Source organism: Notolabrus celidotus, chromosome 22, assembly GCF_009762535.1.
Source record: "Notolabrus celidotus isolate fNotCel1 chromosome 22, fNotCel1.pri, whole genome shotgun sequence".
NCBI lineage: Eukaryota > Metazoa > Chordata > Actinopteri > Labriformes > Labridae > Notolabrus > Notolabrus celidotus.
The window spans coordinates 16231785-16248988 of record NC_048293.1 but is presented as its reverse complement, the minus strand read 5'-3'; the positions used below and the strand labels follow the sequence as shown (position 1 = coordinate 16248988).

The following is a 17204-nucleotide window of genomic DNA, read 5'->3' as shown; positions in this document are numbered from 1 at the left end:
CCCTCTTCCTGATCTTTGTGACTTCAACCATGTATTTATTTTCTACATAGTGTATTATTGTATTTGTATAACTCATTGTATATAGAGCAACTGTAATGTCTGAATTTCCCTCCCTGGGATAAATAAAGTGCTGTTATACAGAATATCAGCACGGCTGTGATTATCTAATATATCGTAGCCATGCTGGTATTCATTACAACAGCACTCTGTCACTGCTGAAGGCCTGAAAAATGTAAATAAAGCCCTTCCTTCAGTCAGAAAATCTATCATCATCACCACAGCGGTTCTGAAAGGATCCTTTCAAAATAAAGTACTGATATGTTTCAGTACACGGTCATGCAAAGGTCAAGCAGACCTGTATGAAAGTCTTAAATAAACATAACTTACAGAGGGCTTTGCTGCATGAGGCAAAAGCAGCCCACCAAAACAATCCCAGCCACTCCTTGTTTATATAAAGCGCCCTTCACATGTTTACGCCCGCATGTTTCCATGTACACTATGTTTTCCTGACCATGGCTGTACTCCCCGTGGAGCTCCGGGCATCACAACCTCATTCCTTCTCACTCTTAAAGGTAAACTTATCTCATCTCTCCTCTTGGGAACTGACTGACTGCTGCTGCTGGTCACTCACTGAGGAATGTGTTGCTGTTTTGCACAGACCAGCTTTCTCTTGTTTTGAACAAATCGGCAGCAGGGAGTGTGATGCTTTTTATTCCCCTGATGGGAACAGGGCTCTCTCTGAGGAGAAGGGGGGAAAGTGCATCACAACATCGCCTGACAGTGCACGTCTCTCTAAATCCAAGTGAGATATAGAACATTCCTCAATGGGGTAGTGCATACATGTGTGTGCGAAGAGAGCAAGTATGTTTCCTGTTGTATGAAATTGGAGAGATAATCAATAGCAGACAAAGGGAGGGATCTAAAAGGGAAAGATTAGGAACAGGATGGATCTTGTGTATGCATAACCATGCTGAATGAAACTGAAAACTATTCCACACACTATGTGCCAATAGCAGTGAACAAAGGAGAATTACTTTTTTCACATGATTCTCCAGATATGTTTCGGACAGTGCCAGAAAAGACAAACCCCAGAATACCACAGTCCCTCTCTTTACAAACATGTACGCCTACCTGTCAGGTGATGACACAGTGCTGGAGATGAAATGACTTTGTCCAGGTAAGGTAGACATTAATCTCATGTAGCACACACCTTGGAGCCTTGGCCAGCCGCTGACTGCAGAGATGCTGTTTGTCTAGTAGCCTGGTTTCACAGCTCTGCCTATAATCTGACTGTACCCTGAGGGGAACATGCTGCTTAAAATGGAAATAGCAGGGCAGAGAGTGACCTTTCAGAGCTTCACTCTTGCAGCTGCTGTATATGAAACAAACATGATGGAACAACAACTACAGCAACTCTGATCAAGTGTCAGCAGGCACAGAGAGAGGCACACACACACACACATACACACACACACACACACTGAAATCTCACTGATGTCATATTTTAAAGGCAGCTAACTGCAGCCAAAGCCTTTTCACCTCTCCACCACAGCTGCTTACCTCCAAAATAAGCTAACAATGAGTTTAAAGGCGAGACAACTGTGCGTCAAGAGCGGCGTATCTATCTGTAATAACGAGGAAATGGCGAAAATAAAATGCGACAGCAGCTTCTGAGAGACAGCAGCGAAAGGGAAGGCTGTAGCGGCCTTACGCACTGAATAAAAGCGCAAAACCTTACCTGGCTTTCTGAGATAACGCCGTCTTGATGGTGTAACCTCAGGAAAAGGTGGAAAAGATGATCTCCTGAATTGGATTAGCGAAGAGGCAGCCAACCAGTCAGGCGGTGGAGGGAGAAGAGGAGGAGGAGGAGAAGGAGGAGGAGGATATCTCTGAGGGGGTGATGCCCATGTTCATTATGTGTCCCTCCAACGTCGGAGTGGAAACATCTGACCTGCTGCTGTCGCGTCAGGACCCCTGGTGAAGAGAAACACCGACCACCAGGAGAAATAAGCTGGCAGGAGAGGAGAAAACGCTGCAGCTGAATCTCTCTCTCCTCTGTTTTTGTTTGACAGGAGGATTGTTTGTACGCCGGGGAAACAGCGGTCTAAATCTCTGTTACCAAAAGGGTGCGCAACGTCCAACCACCACGAACGCAGCTGAACGCAAAGGGATATCTGGTTGCAGAGGAGGGGAAACCGGGGGTGGCGTGTTTACCTCTCCGTCGTCCCCGCTGCCGTGCTCGGTGAGAAATCAGCTGCTTCGCTCTGGAGGGACGCCATTTGTTCGTGAGAGGCTTCCCGTCTGCTGTCCTGCGTAAAGGCAGAGCTTATCAACCAGCACCTTTACACAAACGACAGCGCCCTTTGCTGGCGCACAGCTGCAATCGCAACTACCCCCTTTTTTTAAACGTCTGTTGCAACTGAAAGAAAAGTTTCAATTATAAACATGTTGAATCTTGAATTCAAGATTCAACATGTAGGCCAGGCATGTCCAAAGTACGGCCCGGGGGCCAATCACGGCCCACAGTCCATTTATTTATGGCCCCAAGCTTCCATTTTAAATTGTGTTATTTATAGCACAGAAATTAATCACCTTCTGAATCATCTAAGCATTTGCAGTTTCTTTCAAGTGCACAAACAAAACTAAAGTCAATCCAGAAACGTCTCAAAAAGCTTCATATGGACTACCCGTCTAAAAGCCAAAGCTCTGGGAATTCTGCAAGAAGGCAATACAGAAGGAACACAAGAACTCTTAAAGTTGACAGATTTTCAAATTAATGTTTTTATCATGATGTGAAAATGTTCTTTATGAACACTAAGAGTTCAGAAGACACAAAAGAGGACACAAGACATGATCAAAATTATGAAATTTTACAGAAAAAGTCAAATTTGGTGCATACAAATTATTCAAAAATAATCATTTTGTTATAAAATGTTGTCTGCTGGTCAGAAAAGTCTTAAATACAACATGAAAAAGAAGTGTGATGAAATCCAGACAGTGATCCTGCCATAGGAAAATAATGATACAATATTTTTCCCACATTGCCCGACCCTAATGAAAAATATTTTCCTCCAGAATAATATAAAGTTTGCTAATGTTAACATGGCTTGTGGAGAACTGAGGACTACCTAGTTTAGATTGAGTGAGAACATTTTTAAATAATTGTTATTAAATAGATATTTCATATATAACTTTTATGATTCCTAAGTCTCGGTAGGAGCCACTGGCCCTGAGGTATTCTGACAACATCAAATGTGGCCTTTTTTGAAAAAAGTTTGGACACCCCTGATGTAGGCTATGTCGTCACTCCAAATATGGGTAGAACAGGCCACAGACTGCACCACTGACCCCTGACCCCCCCCATGAACAGATCCATACCATCCCTGCATTGTCTGTCACACTCCATCATCTCATCCCGAACTGACTCTCTTGACTGCTGCTGGCATTATAATGCATAATATACTGTATTATAATTATCTTTGCCATACTACATTATGTTATATTACATTATTATTGTAACTACAACTCATGGTCATATTACATACCCATATTTATTTTTATTTAATGCTTAATTTGTCATTACCAACCAAAATCACACCATGTCAACCTGTCACTACTGAAACATTTTTTAATACTGCCTGTAATTACTTCTATTTAATCTAAATTCCATTGTAACATTGTATATATCTATATTGTATTCTAGCTTTATTTATCTATTTTTACTTATTTTATTTTACTTATTGAAAGGTCTTCTTGATTGTACTTATATCTGGGTTGCTGTAACAACTGAATTTCCCCCCCCCCCCGCCCCCCCGGGGATCAATAAAGTAATATCTTACCTTATCTCAGAAACATATGAGAAATATTTGCAGGATTTCTCAATTCCAAAGGGTATTTAATAATAAATATAAAACACATAAAATACAAAGAAGTCCAGAGTAAGCCAAAAAAAAAAAAAATTAAAAACATTTTGGAGATGTATACATTAGAGAATGTGTTGAAATAATGTTAAATACAAAGAGGTAATATTGCACAATTTCTTCAATTTCCATGCGCCCTCTTGTGGTAGACTGCTATGCAGACACTACAGTTTTTTTTTTTGTTTTTTTTTATTCGATTTATTTGTAAAGGGACCATGTACAATATTTAACATAAATGTCACCATCTTATGCATTGTACCAGAGTTAGCTTAAAGCTAATTTACATCTGCAGTCCCTTGGCAAGTCACATTGTAAAAACACTTGCTTGCACACACACGCACGCACACGCACGCACGCACACACACAATCAAACAAACAAACAAACAAACAGTATGTAAATCAATTTAAAAGTATCAAATCAGTGGTTGCAGTGTTGAGTGTCCTTTAGCAGACTTTTCAGTTTGGTTTTGAAGCTGCTGAGAGATTCACTGTTCTTAATGTCCTCCGGTAAGGTGTTCCACTGAGTTGTGGCTTTCACAGAAAAAGCTGACTGCCCAAAGGCAGTGCGGCGAAAGGGCACATTGCAATTTCTGAACGAAGAGATTCTTGTTGATTTAACGGAGTCCACTGACCGAAAGTTGATAAATTGATGCAGCGGAGGCGGGGCCAAGCCAGATACTGCACATGGTTATTTTCCAGGTCCAGGTTTGAGTCAAATTTATTCATGCCAGATCCCTCAAAGACATCCCATCATGAACAGCTCATCAGCCTGTAACACTAAAAGATCACTAAATAAAAATGATTCGTTTTACATTTACAGTTGTACATTTTTTATCAATCATAAATATGACCTAACTTGCACTCTACTTTGTAAACATCCATACATGCATTAACTGTAGACTTACATGACTAACCGTTTCATTCAGTGCTAATCATTTCCACTATTTAAATGTGATAGCCTACTTTAAATAATCATCTGACTTGCATAGAGATGTGTTTACTTTCATTATTCCTTTATGCATTTCTCACCTGATGGTGTATATGTAACAATGAACTGTGTATCATTGACAGCAATATAGACCAAAATTCCCTATGACTGTACGTACACTCGGCCAATGATGCAGATTGTTTAGTAACTATATTTGTATAAACTATAACTGAATATTAAAACTGAAACAATGAGAAAATACATGGAGGTATGTTTTAAGGTCAGTTTGGAGTGAATCCAGCTCTAAAAAAATCAGCTGACAAGACAGATCACATTCCTCTGATCTCATCTCTTCCTCCTGTCAGCAGATAGTAATGTTGTCAAGTTAAGTTTCGTTATTTCATTCCAATAATCTCCCAGTTGCAGGAAATGAAACCGATGTTCCTTCATCACGTAATCTTATGTGACCTTATAATGCTCATAGCCTTTTTTTGTCACTCAAGTTGATCTACGGTGCTTTATTTATATATTTTTAAATATGAGTACAGCTCTTATCAAAATGTTGAACTTTGTATTTGATCAGCTGTTGTCTACCAGGAGAAAACCCTAAGATTAAATCTTCCATTCCAGTTTCAATGAAACCGAACAAGACTCATGTCAGCAGCGAAACAAGTTTGTGCTTAAGCTAGGAGTTGAAGTTTTGAGGTTCCTCTTAATTTTCAGTCATTCATGACTTCTCTTAAACTCACCTTCAAAGTATGTTGGCTGTATTTTTGAATAAATGCAGAATCTGCAGAAATGAGCGTGCCAAATTATCATGCAAGTTGGTGATAAAAGCATATAACTTGTGAAAATTAAGAACTAGGCACCATTTTAAACATTCTGTTGATTGAAAATAATAATATTTACTACAACTGTTTTCAAACTTCAACAAAAACAACTGTTTTCTTTACATTTGTATACAAAATAAAACTGTTAATGTCTTTGAAACATTTAAAATTTAAAGTGTTTCTGAAATTTCCAATATAACCTCCTTTTCTTTCAGTGAGGGTCAGAGGTCACTGGTAACTTCTCTGCTGACACTGTGTGCTGCACCTTGTATGGCTCTCCAAAGATGCTCTTTTGAGCTGTATTTCTTGCCATTACTGTAAATTATCTCCTTTATTATTGACCACATGTTCTCAGTCGGGTTGAGATCGGGTGAGCAGGCAGGCCAGTTCATGAGGCGATCCTCTTTTGTATTTTCCTGCATGGAGGAAAAGACATTCAGCTAAAGTGAAAAAGATGCTAGTGTTCATGCATGAGCACAATGCACCGTCACATGCCTCACGTTATTCCCAGGACAGGATGGCATCTCAGGGCTTTAAAGAGGATCGCCTCCTGAACTGGCCTGCCTGCTCACCCGATCTCAACCCGACTGAGAACTTGTGGTCAATAATAAAGGAGATAATTTACAGTAATGGCAAGAAATATAGCTCAAAAGAGCATCTTTGGAAAGCCATACAAGGTACAGCTCACAGTGTCAGCAGAGAAATCATCAGAAACCTCACTAAATCTGTTTACCAGTGCTGCTATAGGCCTAGACTGCCGGGGGAACTGGCACACTGACACACTGGGATCCTAGCTCACCCCCTTCCCCCCAACCCCCTCATCACTTACTTTAACTCTGCCTGTCCCATTAAAGTTACTAACCATAGACCTTTCTGGAGTCCCTGAGCTCCATTGTCTCGTAGATTCCTCTGAGCTGCCGTAGTCGTCCTCCTGCTGTGGACGATCTGGACTCCAGCTGATACGGACGTGCTGGACTCCAGCGGCAACAGCTTCTACGACTCGTCTCATCACTATCACCTCTCTCTCTTACTCCCCTCTATCTGTCTTTCCAGACCTAACTCGGTCGAGGCATGATGGCTGTCTAACATGAGTCTGGTTCTGCCTGAGGTTTCTGCCTGTTAAAAGGAAGTTTTTCCTCACAACTGTAACTAGCTAAATACTGCGATGTGCAATGCTCATGATGGATTAAGGTGGGGTCAGACTGAGTCTTACCCTGTCTTGGTGTTGGGTCTCTGTTCATAATTTGACATAGTGTGGTCTAGACCTCCTATGTTTGTAAAAGCGTCTTGAGATAACGTTTGTTTTGATTTGGCGCTATACAAATAAAGATTGATTGATTGATTGACCTCTGACCCTCACTGAAAAAAAAGGTTATATTGGATGTTTGAGATACACTTTAGATTTGAAATGTTTCAAAGACTAACAGTTTTATTTTGTATACAAATGTAAAGAAAACAGTTGTTTTTGTTGAAGTTTGAAAACAGTTGTAGTAAATATTATTATTTTCAATCAACAGAACGTTTAAAATGGTGCCTAGTTTTTAATTTTTACAAGTTATTTCCTCTTATCATCAACTTGCATAATAATTTGGCACGCTCATTTCTGCAGATTCTGCATTTATTTAAAAATACAGCCAACGTGATTTGAAAAACATCATTTTAACCACAGTTGAAGAAATATATTCACTATCTGACTTTTTGACAAATATGAAAACGTCTGTTAACATAGTTTTTAACATATTCACATAAATACTCACGTGCCTAATAATTGTGCACGCAGTGTACATTGACCTGTCTTTGTTTTACAGCATCAGGAATAAAGATCAGGAAACAACTTCCATATGAACTTTAGGCTGGACTTACATTGGCCAAAATTAAAGATAATGACCAAAAATATTAATGAAATAAAAATGAAATGATACACTTTTGCATTTTGTAATGAAAAATATCTTTATTTTATTTTATTTGTTAAAAATACAAGTGCAAGTGTGATCTACAAAAACAAATAAGTGCAAACATATTTACAGAGAAATCTTTTTTTCTTATTTTTTAACAACCATAAGCAGAAAATCAAGTTCAACATGTTAAATACACAAACAAAGAAACTGGTAACACTGCACAAATGACTTGAAATAAGGTAAATCAAATAACTGTAGCCGTTCACCACTCCAGCTTCATATCAGCTTTGCTCCACACATATTTTCCTCCTCTCTTTAAAAACATCTTTTCATCAAAGCCGCTGAAGCTAATGGCCTCTTTCACACCGACATCAAGGATGGACTTTGAAGGGTCCTTCCTTCCCTCTTGACAGTCAAGAAAACGCATCTGGAAGAAGAAGAAAGAGTGAATGAGTCACAGGTTTAAAGGCTCTTCAGAGGTGGTGAGTTACCTGTGTATTCAATAGTTAGAAGGCAAAGAAGAAACTAGAGTTTTTCCTCAGCCAAGTATGTAAAATCTTGCAAATTCGAATGGTTGAGTTGAGCCAAGCTGAAGCTTTAAATCTCAGTCTAAGCAACCAAAAGTGAAAATCTTCAAGAAAACTTCATGGCCTGTCATATTCATGTTTTAATTGAAGAAAGGATCATATGAACTGTTGTTAAATTCATAAAGAATATAAAGTACTTACATATTCATCCAGGATCAGGTAGGAGTTCCTCATCTGTAAACACAACCAAGACCACAAAGTTGAATTCTGTCCAATTCTGAACAATCTTCAACTGTTTACATGCTAACAACCCTTCAGATGTTTCTTCACTCCTAATACCTGCCAAAATATGACCACTGACAGGATGCAGGGCGGATTGTTCCTCACCATGTACACTTTCTTTCCTGTTTGCTTGTTTTGCCAGCCTCTACAGGCATGGATTGTGCCAAAGTGGAAGCAGGCAGAGCCAAAAGAGGGTGGGATAGAACCGACTGGTGGCTTCACAGCTCTTTTAACTTGATACATCTGTTTGATTTCATGTGGATGACCTAGGGGAGCATTTTTTTTTTTTGTAAACCCATAATCTGGAATCAGCTTTCACTTCCCTTATTGTGCATTCACATTCACCCCACCCTCCTTTTTTACACTTTACAGTCAAACTTCTCCAAAACTATTGCAATCCCCATCTGCTGTACTCGTTAACTCAAACCTGCACTGATGAACAAAGGAAAACATGGTCCAGCTGTAAACATGAAGCTTACAGCAACTAGAATATTAGCAGGATGTCACAATGTACCTACAATTATATATATATATGGCTTTTAGCTACAGTTATATATTTTACCACAGTAAACAGACCCCTACCTTCTCATTGGACTCGGGAACCAGGCAGGAGACACTGCTGTGTCTATCCAGAAACTCCTGAAACTGTTGCTCACTGATGACGAACCTCTCTGCCTCTCTCAGGGCCGTCTCTCCTGCATTTTCCCCATCAATCAACAAACACTGGAACACCTGAAAACACACACGAGAGGCTGAGTCTGTGTGTCAGAACACTTCCATACCCCCAAAAAATAAACACTCTGTTTTTGTCCTTACCTTCCAGCGCACTGGGTTGAGACCGCTGATGGCCTCCGCCATGTCTTCATCCACGTTGAAGGTGTTGATGACAGAGTTGATCTTGAACGCCACCTTGTACTGCTGGCACCAGCTGCAGATCTTGTAAAGATTGTCGATGTGGCTCTTCTTGCCTTGAGTCCTTCCAATGAGCTGGTTGGTTTCCTCATCAAAACTGTCGCAAGAGATAGCGAGGATGTCCAGATAGTCACCTGGTGGAGTGAGGGCAACATTTTTGAGGCCAAATATCACATTTGCATCAACTCAGATGAAAGTATTAGTGTTCAGATGAAAGCTTTCTTAGACTTTAAGCACCGTAATAATAATCTGAAAAGAACTAGTTAATATGACAACAAATCAACAAAGTTCACACTACTTTGAAAGCGTACCATATTTCTGGAACCATTTCTCCTTGATCATGCTTCCGTTGCTGACGATGCTGACACTTGGGAGTTGAAGGTCCTGTTTACAAAACTGAACCATCTTCCCCAGAAATTCTCCTCTATCGTGTATGAAAGGCTCTCCTCCAGAGAAGTTAATCTTCTCCATGCCTGAAAAGCAAAGACATACATTCAGGACTTCTGACACCATGCAAAAAGACCAGAATATTCACTGATTTGTCAAACTTACCAGCTTCCTTCAGGAGCGTCAGGCCTCTCTTGGCTTCCTCTAGAGGCAGAACGAAGGAGGTTTTTGCAGTGTGGAAGCAAAATCCACATTTGTAGTTACACTTGCGTGTAAAATGATAGTTCACGCTTGTTGGAGTCGTCGCATATTGGACCTCCTTGTGATCCAGTTTGCTGTGAACAGGCGGAGTAGAAGAGATTGTTCCCTTGCAGGCTCCAGCTCTCCAGTTACAAACTTTGGAAAAGATGCTCGCTAGGAAATAATGCAAGGAGCGGATGAAGAGCTGCAGCAGGAGCATGGGAGACGAGACTACAGAGGAGAATTGCATCTTGAGACCGTATCACACCTGCTCTGTCCTCTCTGTGAACGCGGATGCCTCTTAAATAGAGAGGGGTGGTGATAGGAGGGAGGGAGGGAGGGAGAAGGAAAGTCAGTCAGCTCAGCAGCTGAGTTTCTGTTTACAAACATCGAAAACGAAACTTAGTGGGGTGTGTGGCCGGTAGATGACTCAGGGATGAAATGTAATGCTGCAGACGAAGTGATAAAGGGTCAATTATGGTTGCATCATTTCACAGATACGGTGGGAAGGAGTAATTGAAAGTGAATATAGGCAGTCAGGTGCATGCTTGTGGACGTTATTTCTAACACTTTGCAACTTTTGTATATTCCACAATAAACCTGCTTGTTGCAGCTTCAAAAGACAACATTGAAACAATTCCCTGTGCAAGCTTTGGAAAATGATCAGTTTTCTTAGAATAATAAGCTTTATAATCATGTTTTGTTTTTATTTTACGTCTACAACCATTCTTCGTTATTTTCACTTAAATTTACGCACATTTTTGTTATTATTTACTTATTAATGCATCATGTATTATAGGCTAGATAAAGTTATGTCTCAACTTTCTTCAATGAGCTTGACTCAAAGTAATCATCAACCAAAGGGACAACGCCTCGTGACACAGCCAGCAGGTGCAGTCAGCAGGTATTCCTCCACCTATCAGTGGCTTTGATTCAGTAAACATCACGTTGAGACGAGGACAGCATTTATTTGCATGAGCAACACATTTGCGTGCGTAATCTCACCACCCAGCTGATAGTCTCTAAGTTTCGTTTCTCCTCTTGGGCGCAGTTACTTTCGTTTTCCTTGCAGTGGCTCATGTTATGTAAGCGTAAACACAGAAAGCCTGTTTGGAAAGTGACCGGGACATTAGCTCTTGGGAGATGTCTCGTCGCGCCATGTCTCTTCTTACTCAGTGGTCCTCTCGTGTATTTTCAGTGGAGCTAGATGGAGCCCCTTTCTATTTTGCGATCCAAGAAAGGCACCGGGGAGAGGACATGCCACAGGTGTTCAAAGAAGTCCAGGGACACGAAAGGTGTTACTCAGTCCTCGTCTGCAGCAGCGACAGAATCAATCAAGCCAGGTTTTACGCACAGCTGAAGGATAAATTGCTAAGAGACTTGCCTAAAGGGTGCGACTTGTCTCCTATGTCCTCGTTCCTACCAAATATCAAGGATTCTCTCTTGAAAGGCTACTTTCTAAAAGAGAAATCGGCGTGTTCACCCCTGACAGAAGGACTTTTGCGAGATGTAACACAGCATGATCCGGTGCTTGTGTGTTCTTACTTGAGAAGTGAGGACGGCGATCTGTGGACTCAACGCCTGTGGAAAGATGCAGACAGCCAAATGATGGAAATGTCAAATGATTATTGTGTGGTGTCATCAGAAGCGCCAGAATATCACCCAGCTACTCTCAACATCATTAACTCGGATGTTTTCTACAGCTTCGAGGAGGCCTATGATGTCCTAAAAGAGGTCATTGTCACATTATGATGTTTGTTTTTCTTGCTGTAAGTAAAATGTAATGATGAATACATCCTATCAGAAATATTATGTCCACATATCATATCTGAAATTGAAACCATGACTAGTAACAGTGTGGCTCTAGTCTATGTATTAAATGTTAAAACAGCATGCCATTGACTGAATATCTATTACAGATACCTGTAGTTAAAGTATTGCCAGTTAAAATAAGCATTTCAGGTATTCACAATGTTATTCTTATTATCCACAACGAACAGCTTAGATATATCAGTAATAGTGTTTCCAAGTAAAAACTCCCCTTTCAGATACATCTAATCCACTTTTTAGATATCTGAAAAGTTTCTTCTAGATATGAAGGATGACATCTGAAATTTAAAGCCACATACACATGATTAGTTTAAGTGACACAACTTGCACTGGCATGCTTTAAATGTAAAAAAAAACATTGTCCACAGCAAAAACATTGTTTATAATTGTGATTCTTATTGTTACCATTCAAAATTTCATATGTGAATATCTGTAATGACATTTCTTTTTTAAAATCTTAAATTAAAAGTTCCTGTAACAACTGAACTGTAGATAGGCCTATATGAAAATTGAGTTATCCCAGGAAGAATTATTTGTTTTTAAAGATATATTTTTGGGCTTTTTTCGCCTTAATTGGATAGGACAGCTGAAGAGAGACAGGAAACGTGGGGAGCAGAGAGTTGGGGAAGACACGCAGCAAATGGTCAACCGGCCAGGAGTCGAACCAGCGACCTCTGCGATGAGGACTATAGCCTCCATACGTGGGACGCTTAGACTGCTGGGCCACCAGTGCCCCAGTTCCAGCAAGAATTCTATTACAGAATTCCAAAATGCTCCTTCTGGATAGGAAGAATGATGTTATGGTTATCTGGAATTAAAACTGAAGCAGTTAGAATCTGGAGGTAAATCTATATTAAGATATATTCAGAGGTGTCTTTCCAGTTGCTGGTCAATTGTGAAACTATTAAATACAAACAAATGGGTAACCCTAATAAACTAGGAGCAAGACATTTACAGCAGTGTGAGCATGGTCAAGTGCTGTATTTGTAAGAAATGGTTAAATGGTGCCCCCATGTGGTAGAGGAAGACATAGCAGTGTCCACCAAAGTAGCACCAGTTTCCTGCATGTATCTATCATTGCCAGGTGGTTCATACCAGTGTGTATCTGTGACTCCCTCCTGCCTCTCTTCAGCAGCAAACTGTGTCTGTTTTACAGAGCGCTGACATCATCCCAGAGGCGACGTCTGCTCTGGAGCTGCTGCCCAGTCGAGTGGAGGCCAGAAGTAAACCAGACTTCCCTGTGATTGTCATAGAAGGCCTGGATGCCACAGGTTAATGCCATTACGCCGTAAATAAATACAGGAACAGTTTGATGTATAGATGTCTCGCTAAAGTGATGGCCAGTGCTCTCTGCTGGAGCCATTATCTGCCAGTGAGCAGGGCCTAATGGAGTATCATGTGTCATGACCTCAGAAAAGTTACATCACCGTGGAAATGGTTTATTGAAGAGCTCGCTGATCTAATACTCTTTGCGAACCTCATGAAAACTCAACATTGTAGGTTGGAGGGAGGTTTAAGAGTCACTTCAGCCCCTTGATTCATTGAAAATAAGGAGGGTTCTGTCTTTTTTTGAATCTTTGATTTTGAACTCTCCCTCTCTCACAGGAAAGACCACGCTGACTGAGTCTCTAAGGGATACTCTCGGGGCTGTTCTTCTGCGGTCCCCTCCCAAGTGCCTGTCCCCCTTGAGGGCCCGCTTTGATCGGGAGCCGCCCCTCATCCGCAGGGCCTTCTATGCTCTGGGGAACTACATCACAGCTGAGGAAATAGGACAGGAGGGCATGAAGACACCTGTCATCATTGATAGGTAAAGACAGCTGAGGTGCTGTGAAGTTTGCTTGTTTTTTGACCTGTTTTATGAAAGAGGGGACAAAGATCCATCCCACAGGGATCTCAACCTTGACTTCAGTGTATAACACCCCCTGTTCCTGTTCCTGATCATCTATCTATCCGTCTTGATCTTTCAAATCTATCTTCCATTATCCGTCTCCAGATTCTGGCACAGCACAGCGGCTTACGCCATCGCCACAGCGGTGAGCGGTCCAGTGTGCAACTTACCAGCAGACAGCTCGGAGGTCTACAGGTGGCCCACTGACCTGCTGCAGCCGAGCCTGGTGGTCTTACTTACCCTGGACCCTGAGGAGAGGAAGAGGAGGCTGAGGGACAGAGGTCAAGGAGAGACGGCAGAGGAGCAGGAGCTGGACCACAACCAGCTTTTCAGACTCAAGTGAGATATAAGGATTACCATAATGACCCAGATATAGAGACAGGGTTTTTTTGTCCTTGTAATACATCTGAAAAGAGCGAGATCATCTTATATTCAGGGTGAAGATATACAATGCCAATATTTATTACAACGACAGAGAGCGCCACTTATCTGTAAAGTGAGGGTACCCCTCATGTGTGAGGCTAGCTGTCATTCACTGCCACAGTACCAGGGGAGATGGAAGATAGAGAGACAGTTCAAGACAAGTCAACCAGCAACTGAGGCGCAGTTAAAATGCTGATTTTAAGAAAATAGTTATCAATGCAGCAAATTTATTAAACAACCATTAAGCAGCCAAGAAATAAGGTGACATGTGAATGTAATATCCAGAGATGTCCAGCATAAAAAACATTTTAAAATGTTTGTGTGAGTATGTTGTTAAAAAATGGATCAAAGGTGTCCCCATTTTCAGACCTATTATTGAATCGATAGACTTGAGGTTAGTTTGAGTTTTATGGTTCTTAACTTCTGATACCTAAAGAGGTTCATTTGCACACACGATTATATTTTATTTAATATAAATGTGATGTTTTAACCTCAATTTTAAAAGACATTGACTTTTCAAAAGATGATAAAAACATCACCCTTCCTCCTTTTAGTCAGCGTGTTTTTCTTATCAGTATTTTTAATGATATTGTTTTTTTTATAAAAACAAGATTAGAGTCTTTTTTTAAATATTACCACTGTTAGAGGCTAGTGAAGAAACTAAAACCTAACTCTGAACATCATTAGAAATGTAAGTCAGTCAGTTGTTTGTTGGTGAAGTCTAGCAAGTAAAGTGTCACTCTAGCCTTGACTTGCCTTTGCTGAAATTGGTTGTTAGAGTTGTTTTTCTCCTAAATTTCCCATAAGTATCAAGTTAATATTGTCATCATGAGGTGAAGATATGATATTATGACAACCCAATGTCTGAAAGTCAGAATTATTTACACAGAAAACAAAAATAATCCACAAATGCTTTGATTTGACTTTCAAAATCACGTATTTGCTTGGTGTCTTTAATCTGCCTTATGTCAGGTGTAACAGTTCTACTGTACAGCAACCAGAGCGAGTAACTACAGGAAAAGAAAGAGAGAAATCTCAGTAGACACACTTAGCTGTGTGACATTTGTGGACAAATGTTGTACAGTCTGTGATGAAAAAAAGTTCCCTTTGAGTGTGAGAACATGGAAACACCACAGATGGAGGTTCACACTGCACTACTCGTTTCACTGAGTCAGGTCAGCTCAGTCTTAGTCTGATCCATCAAACACTTAACAATCAATTACTGTCCCGTGGGGGGGAAGCGGCTGATGAGAAAGAACAGGTGATTAGTTGCTGAGCTGTTGTGCTCCATTAAGCCGGTCAAAACTCGCAGACACTGGCTGCCCTGTTAGTCGCTGCGAAGACAGGTCGATGGCTACTTTCATTCATCCTCTGTCCTGACATAATGGCCTTTCCACACGGGACGGCCAGATGTTGGGCCAGCAGAAAGAGAGAATGGAGAGAGGTGACTGTGAGTTGCTGAGAGAGTGAGAGATGGTCAATCTGATTCTTCATTTGTCTCAGGAAACGGCCATCTGTGTTGTTCTCATGATGATATTTTTCACATTTTGTCTATTTTATCACTCACCTTATTGTTCGCCAAAACACTGAGCTGCCAAATTGCCTAAAGTCGTTCTGAAAAATCGCAATATTCAGTGCAGCGGAAGTGTCATTTGTAATGTTTATATCCTCACTGTCCTCGGTTGTTGATATGATGTTTGTGTGTCTCTTCAGAGTGGAGGAGGCTTACCGAAGGATCAGCGGGCCAGCCTGCATCACTGTAGATGCGAGTCCTCCTGCAGACCAAGTGCTCCAACAAGTGCTGCTTTTAATTAGGGGCAAATGCCACTTGTAAACAATCATCTCCATCTCCCCCTGCTGTCGGCCAAACATTGAGTGGATGCAGTACCTCCTTCCACCACTGGGTGCCAGTAAGGTGTCGTAAATGTGACAGCTGGAGGACTCGGACGGGTGGGACTGTGGTGAGGGGATGTTGTTCAGAATGAGTAAAGGTTGAATGGCCAGGGGCCAAAACGGTGTGCTACAAATCAGAAATACATATTCATACAGACACATATGTGCATGCTTGAATTTGGACACACACACAAAAATGCATACACAAAAGTGTTGTACAAGAAGGAGTACATTTAACTGCTATTTGGACTTCTTACAATTCATGCAGAGTGTTGCAGCACTTACTGACAATGACTGTTAAAACATACTGAGACACATTTGTGTAAGCACCAGTTTAGTTTCATTCAAATATCCAAGCAAGAAAAAATCTAATCTTTAAGAATACACAAAAGCCACACAAGACTTAAAAAAACAAACAAACGAGTATTTACATTAAGATGAAATAAACAAAAACTTTAATATGTTTAAACACAGTTTCAAATAAAAAGAAAATTGCACATAATATCTGTTGGGAGTCTCTCTTTGATCAGAATACATCTTACATAAGCCTTACACTGAAGTTTGTCTTACTAATTATATCAACCTGTGTTCTAGCTTGCATAATAATAACTTCTAATAACTTTTTTGCATACATATTGTTTGTTATTAACAAAAATAGTCCCCTTTGCAAAGCTCTGCAGATACCAATTCCCTTCAGTTAGGCTGTGTGATGTTGACACAACTGATGTCCCTTGTATTGATAACCTGTGTGGCTCACAGTGGAGCTGAAGAGAGAGCACATACAGTGCTGTTTGGACTTGATGTTCTCATGGGTACAGGCACTCACAGGTCTGCACATATAATGCACACATGCTCACCTATGTGTGCTAAAACACACACACAGGCCCGCACATTTACTAAGAGCACATACTGTAATTCATTTATATATAGAGGAAGTGTGTATTTGGCCTATGTGATGGGAAGATTAATTGGAGGTTTTAGTAATTATGAGCTTGGCAAAGCTGCGGGCTGGAGAAGACAGAGTGACCCATCTCTTTTACTGTGATGCATCAGCAGAGCGCCAACCACTGCAGACCCTATTCATATGGCAATTAATGGAGCGCTGTATATCAATGTCATTCCAGTGCTCCCCCACATAAGCGCATGGATTACTCCTTCTACCAATTACAGCAATCCAATGTTTTACTGAGTGGAGAGGTGCCGTGGATGCAAATCATAGCATCACATGTAATCAAATAAAACTGAA

The 17204-nt window shown here is 40.7% G+C and overlaps 3 protein-coding genes across 11 annotated transcripts in view; 1 reads left to right on the top strand and 2 right to left on the bottom strand.

Moving 5' to 3' along the window:
- Nucleotides 1–2409, bottom strand: part of rnf144aa (ring finger protein 144aa) — a 43122-nt gene extending 40713 nt beyond the window's left edge. The window contains exons 1-3 of one of the 8 annotated variants that reach the window (XM_034674803.1): nucleotides 2120–2352; nucleotides 1739–2011; nucleotides 1132–1314 (exon numbers count right to left, since the gene is read on the bottom strand). In XM_034674803.1, coding sequence (XP_034530694.1) covers nucleotides 1132–1199 — 68 coding nt within the window. In that variant the 5' untranslated portion in view covers nucleotides 1200–1314; nucleotides 1739–2011; nucleotides 2120–2352. Of the gene's footprint in view, nucleotides 1–1131; nucleotides 1315–1738 lie in introns of all 8 variants that reach the window. The other 7 variants (XM_034674805.1, XM_034674807.1, XM_034674806.1 and 4 more) reach the window with 7 other exon arrangements.
- A 5244-nt stretch (nucleotides 2410–7653) lies between these two features.
- On the bottom strand, nucleotides 7654–11203 carry rsad2 (radical S-adenosyl methionine domain containing 2). 2 transcript variants are annotated; one of them, XR_004629717.1, is made up of 7 exons: nucleotides 9850–11203; nucleotides 9609–9770; nucleotides 9202–9431; nucleotides 8968–9117; nucleotides 8305–8337; nucleotides 7748–8003; nucleotides 7656–7710 (listed from the first exon to the last, which is right to left on the bottom strand). XR_004629717.1 is itself a non-coding variant. In XM_034675622.1 (6 exons), exons 1-6 carry the CDS (start codon nucleotides 10172–10174, stop codon nucleotides 7839–7841), a joined length of 1065 nt encoding a protein of 354 aa, XP_034531513.1. In that variant the 5' UTR covers nucleotides 10175–11203; the 3' UTR covers nucleotides 7654–7838. The 2 variants fall into 2 exon arrangements, 1 of the variants encoding a protein (XP_034531513.1); XM_034675622.1 differs by having other exon boundaries at nucleotides 7654–8003.
- On the top strand, nucleotides 10691–16363 carry cmpk2 (cytidine monophosphate (UMP-CMP) kinase 2, mitochondrial). The gene is made up of 5 exons (XM_034675621.1): nucleotides 10691–11658; nucleotides 12911–13025; nucleotides 13360–13561; nucleotides 13748–13981; nucleotides 15779–16363. Exons 1-5 carry the CDS (start codon nucleotides 11068–11070, stop codon nucleotides 15897–15899), a joined length of 1263 nt encoding a protein of 420 aa, XP_034531512.1. The 5' UTR covers nucleotides 10691–11067; the 3' UTR covers nucleotides 15900–16363.
- Nucleotides 16364–17204: the final 841 nt, after the last annotated feature.